Source organism: Choristoneura fumiferana, chromosome 2 (assembly GCF_025370935.1).
Source record: "Choristoneura fumiferana chromosome 2, NRCan_CFum_1, whole genome shotgun sequence".
Lineage (NCBI taxonomy): Eukaryota > Metazoa > Arthropoda > Insecta > Lepidoptera > Tortricidae > Choristoneura > Choristoneura fumiferana.
The window spans coordinates 19,627,205-19,633,204 of NC_133473.1; the positions used below are offsets into that span (position 1 = coordinate 19,627,205).

The 6,000-nt window shown below is 34.6% G+C and overlaps 1 protein-coding gene across 2 annotated transcripts in view; it reads left to right on the forward strand.

The window, feature by feature from the left end:
• LOC141445574 (uncharacterized) overlaps positions 1 to 5,646 on the forward strand; it is a 70,642-nt gene extending 64,996 nt beyond the window's left edge. Inside the window, exons 1-3 of one of the 2 annotated variants that reach the window (XM_074111410.1) lie at positions 1,138 to 1,377; positions 3,854 to 3,955; positions 5,322 to 5,646. In XM_074111410.1, the coding sequence (XP_073967511.1) occupies positions 1,167 to 1,377; positions 3,854 to 3,955; positions 5,322 to 5,431 (423 nt within the window). In that variant the 5' untranslated portion in view covers positions 1,138 to 1,166 and the 3' untranslated portion in view covers positions 5,432 to 5,646. Of the gene's footprint in view, positions 1 to 1,137; positions 1,378 to 3,853; positions 3,956 to 5,321 lie in introns of those variants that run through there. The other variant, XM_074111411.1, reaches the window with a different exon arrangement.
• Positions 5,647 to 6,000: the final 354 nt, after the last annotated feature.

Sequence of the window (6,000 nt, forward strand, 5' to 3'; positions counted from 1 at the left end):
TTCTGTCTCACAACATGCACAAATTCTTTCTTGTTCTGCGTTCCTTTGATCCAGTTCTTGCCAGCAATATTTTAGTTCATGGCCAGCTCATCTCGACCACCGACAACCTGCGGTTCTATGACCTGCCTGGGGTGATCATAATCATCATAATATTAGCCGTTGGACGTTGAAACATCATGGGACACTTGACACTGATTGACCTAGCCCCAAACTAAGCAAAGCTATGAATACTAGGTAACGAATAAATATACTTATATAGATACACACATACTTAAATACATATCAAACATCCAGGACCCGAGAGCCAAAATTCGTATTATTCATACAAAATATCTGCGCCGGCCGGGAATCGAAGCCGGGACCTCAAGTTTCGTAGTCAGGTTCTCTAACCACTTGGCCATCCGGTCGTCTGGTTGTTGGAGATAGACCGCCATAGACCTCCAGACGGGGGCTTTAACCAGAGGCCGAATTGTGTAACGCTTTAAAGCTCGCAATCGCATTCACCGTCTCTTTCTACCTTTATCTACAATCCTTTGTCAGAAATAAGTGGTGAAAGCAATTGTGATTTGGAGTTAAACAACACGGTTTTCACTCATCGGTGGACGTCCGTATTGCTCTTCCACCAGTGTCCGTTTAAACAGTATGCATTCAGTTATTTAATTTTTGTCTTAAAATCAACCGTGTGAATTCCAACTAGGCTTCTATTTATTATTATTATTAGCCTATCCTGTCCCACTGCTGAGCAAAGGTCTCACCCCGATACTTCCACTGCTCTCTGTCCACTGGATACAAGTACCAAGTTAACACCGAGTGGACGCCCACCAACTCGAAAAGGCGACCAGGCAGCCGTAGACGGCGATAGCGGGATGAACTGGACTACTTCTTAAAGGCTTTCTATTAGTGATTCAAAAGCAATATGATAAAAATCTACAGTCTACGTCTTATGCTGCGCTATTATTAAAATTCATCAAATATATATTATACGTATTGCTCATTCACCAGTGTCCCTTTATTCCGTATGCATTCTGTTATGGTTCCGTGTAAGGCAGCACACAATACGTACTCACTATCAACAAGCGGATATTGTTTTAAGATACAAAAGAGACTACCATTTCCTCTGTTATTCGTTTTGTGACTGCTTCAGAATTGGACGCGAAGAAAAAAATATGAGTGTTAATTTAAAATGGATTGAAACAGTTTTGCTGTTAATAGTTGCGATAAGAATAAATGCTCAGACTCCAGCACCTGTAAAAAAAGATGAAATGACTGTGTGGTACCCAAATCAAGCTCTGGACGTATGGTCTGGAAAAAAGAGCATGATAAACGTTATAACAAATGATTTCTTCGGTGTTTTGAACGGAGTTGCTCTAAATCCACGTACGTAATTTTAATTTAAAAATTTCCTTTTTTAGTTTTAGCGTGTGATTTCTTTTTTTACGCACAGGGTTTTAGTTTAGTTTTTACAAGATACTTAACAATTTTAAAATTTAATTATTTGGGTTTCCAGATCTAAAAAAAGTTATATTTTTTAAGTCTCGTCATGGATTTTCTTTATAGTTTCAACTTCCCAATTGTAAATCTTTGCTTATTTTTAAATCCATGCTTTATACACCTTGGTCTTTCGTATTTTTAGATATCTGTATAACTTCATAATTTTCTACAATGGTACGTACCTATTATGTTTATTTTGTGCATTTAATTAATGCTCCTTTTAGTAGAAAATTGCACTACGTGCTTAAATTTTGTATTGTGTAGTATTTAACGTTTTAAACTTTCGTGATTCTCACTCATAGTCAAAATACCACAAACGGGACTTCTCACGCTATTATTACACAAGTAATGTTTAATTGTATGTATTTCGACCAATATGAAAAACGTGCTTTATGAATTTTGATTAATATTTATTTTAACCATTATATTTTTAAATTTTCGGTATTTCAACTGTATGTATTTCAACCGATATGTATTTTAAATTTATACATTACGAGTATAATACGTACCCCTTTCCCGGCCCAGATAATACCGGGATGGAAATATCGACCCAGTTTTTCGTGTACACACCCATAGAAGCTCCTGTCAGTTTCTATGGGCGTGTACACAAAAAACAGGGTCGGTATTTCCATGTCGGTGTTATCCGAGCCGGGAAAGAGTGTCACCAGCGATTGGTTCATTTAGTTATTTAACCAATCACGAGCGCGACGCAAATAAAAGAGAGTTTCAAATCCTTACCATTCTCTACGGCATACTCTTTACCCTACATGTCCTGATTAACTCAAAAGGCGATTTAGTTATGTCAATTCTTTAATATTCTCTTAAAACTTTCTTGTTACCCTATGCCTATCCAATACTTAAATAGTATTATATGTTTATTCATACATTGTTCAAGGTTTGGCTGTCTTTGTGGTACCATCAGCTAAATATTACCACCCTTAAGTTGGATAAATCGTTTGCATGTCATAAAACAATAATGCTAATAGACGTATCTGTCAACTTGAAAGTTCGATTTAGCGACATATTCATTTGATAGGAACTTGTTTAAAAATTGATAGACCACTTATTTGGCTGATGGTACTCCTTATAACTTAATTTGCAAGCTCTTTGTCTATTTTTCAATCCATGCAACCTTTGTCTGTCATTTTTTCCGTCGTTTTCAACATGCGGTACTTTAGTGTAAACCATTTCTGATTTTTCGCTTTATTCGATGAAAAAAACGAAGAACCTCACCTCAAATTAGTGATCGCTAGCTTAAGTCCCACTTATATAATAAATGCGAAAGTTTGAAAGTCTGTTTGTTTGTATGTTTGTTTATTTGTTATTTCAGCACGTCTAAACCATTGAACCGATTTAGATGGACTTAAGATGGATTCGGTATACAGGTAGTTTGAGTACCGGGGAAGAACATAGGATAGTTTTTATCCCGGAAAATTACATAGTTCCCGCGGGATAGCGATAAACGAATTCTATGCGGACGGAGTCGCGGGTAACGGCTAGTTAGTTAATATTATCTTATCAATGTAAATAGTATCACGCGTGTTACATGTACCTTTATATATGCTAAATATTACATAACCTGTTTTAGTTTATTCCTTTCTTTTGTTCTTTGCATAGACTGTGTGGTAGAGATCGCTCTATAGATGGCTTCTACGTCTAACTTTACTTTTTAGGGTTCCGAAGCCAAAATGGCAAAAACGGAACCCTTACAGTTTCGCCATGTCTGTCTGTCCGTCCGCGGCTTTGCTCAGTTAATATCAATGCTAGAAAGCTGTAATTTTGCACGGATATCTATGTAAACTATGCCGACAAAATGGTACCTGCAATAAAAAAATCTAAAAACTTTTTTTAGGGTATCTCCCATAGACGTAAAGTGGGGGTGTTTTTTTTTTCATAAAACTCTATAGTGTGTTAAATCTTTGGATAGGTCTTTTAAAACCATTAGGGGTTTGCTAAGACGATTTTTCGATTCAGTGATTTGTTTGCGAAATATTAAATTTTAAAGTGCAAATTTTCATTAAAATCGAGCGTCCCCCCTTCTCTAAAATCTAAACCGGTGGGTGATTTTTTTTTAAATTTGGGATGGTAGTAAGTATATGAAACTTACATGGAAGACTATAACGGCTAAGTTGTAGTTTAAGAGTAAATAGCAGCCTAAGGTATAAAATATACCTAAACTTGGAAGATTCCGTATAAAATACGAAATCCTTAGAAAAATATAAATTATTTTTTCGTAATGGCTACGGAACCCTATTTTGGGCGTGTCCGACACGCTCTTGGCCGGTTTTTTTAATATGCTCTTTTATGAATTGTATGTTAGGTGGTGTCACATTGTAATGTATTTTATCATGTTCAATAACAGAAGCAGAATGGCGGCCACAGACGAAATTTGATGCTGACCGCATTAATAAAATTGTTGGTGGTGGTGTAAACGACAGGGAAAGTGTAAAAATCGTTGAATTAGGTAAGTATTTTCAAAATATTCAAAAATTGATGAACACAAACATTCATTTGTCTTTAGAATACTTATTTCTAATCTAATATATTTGTGAATAGTAACGTGCAATTGGGCATTTCAGTCGAAATATTCAGTTTTATGGATCTATCAATCATCTGACTATCATCATCATCATCCCAGCCTATATATGTCCCACTGCTGGGCACAGGCCTCCTCTCAGAACAAGAGGGCTTGGGCCATAGTTCCCACGCGGGCCCAGTGCGGATTGGGAACTTCACACTTACCATTGAATTGCTTTGCAGGTTTGTGCAGGTTTCCTCACGATGTTTTCCTTCACCGCATAGCTCGTGGTAAATTTCAAATGTAATTCCGCACATGAATTTCGAAAAACTCAGAGGTGCGAGCCGGGGTTTGAACCCACGACCCTCTGCTTGAGAGGCGATAGGTCAAACCACTAGGCCACCACGGCTTTCATCTGACTATACTTAAAAATAAACTAGCCTGATATTTTTCTAATGAAAAAAGGAGTTTAGCTATGTAAATAACCACAAACATGCCTCACATTTAATGTTTTTACTCTATTTTTTATTGACTGTAGCGACATCGTCAATAAACAGAATGAACCTACAAAATCATAAGTACCTAAATTTCAATCTGAGTTGCAAAAAAGTTTTATTTATTTTAATTTTCTTTTGTAATTGACTTATGCGTAAAATGTTATTTTTAATGCACGCTTCATCGCTGACTGATCTTGTTGCTAATTGAACTTGGATAGTATTCTCAGCAAATCTACTCATTTCATTTGTACTAAATTTCAAATCAATTTGACGTTAATTTTGTTCATTTGACAAAAATGCCCAATTACGTTTGATCTTGATTTAAAAAAGTAACAGTTCTTGTGAACGTGATTCCAATGATTTATTATCGTTCAGTACAAAAAGAAAATCGTCCACCATCAATTAAACATATAGAATTCGGCCCAAAAAATGTTTTTTTTTTTTAATGTAATTCTGCTGAATAATATCATGGAGTCATAACCAAATTTGTTTTCTTTTTAAAATTAATTTAGGCCGAATTTTGTTGAATTTTGCCTATTATAAATTAGGGCCAAAATTATATACACAATACCTTAGACTAAGGTAAATGTAGTGTGTTCATTTAATACAAATGGTCAATATTTTATGTCGACATCAAAGTCAACCATATGACAAGATTCCACTTCTAACGATATTACGAATGGATGGTTTTTCTTGTCGAATTTAAAATTGGCACTTTTCGGACATATAATTTCGAGTTGTCCATTTGCCATCTGTACTCAATGACAGTATGTTTTTTTCTTAGGATGTTTCTTGTACTTTGATAATTTTGACAGATGATGAAGATGAATACGACGAAGACTATGAAGATGATGAAACATACGGATATGATGACAAAGACGAATCCAAGCGGAAGAGCCACAATGCAAAATACGGATCATACTAGTGTATATATTAAATATATATAGTTATATTATTTAAATTTGATGAATACAATATTGATTTATTAAGATGTGTTGCGTGGTTAAAGCCTTACTGAGACAAGCTTACAAGTTTGCCGCTTGCAGATCGCAAACAAGAATGAAAATGAAATCAAAAATATCTATATAAATATAAGTTTTAATAATAAAAAAGCAAATTGGCCAGTTTGTAAAATAATTTAAATTTAATTTTTTTATTGTTTTATATATTTAAATACATAACAAAGTTCTACTTACCTGTTACATAGATATTTAATCTAACAACAGTTACCAGAATTTTAGATGCGATTTTCAATATTATGAAAAAATATATGTAAGTATGTAAAACCTGAAAAAAAAAAGTTTGAAATCGTGCAATTAAAATTTTAACACCTCGTTGATTCATCTGATTCTAATAAAAGAAAGATGACTATTGTACCCCTGTTTTATTCAAGTTAGAATAGAATAGAAAAAACTTCCATATCCACAACACAGAAATTTATTAGTTTCAAGTGAAGTCGCTTTATTACTTTTTTACTGCCAGTGAAAAGCATAC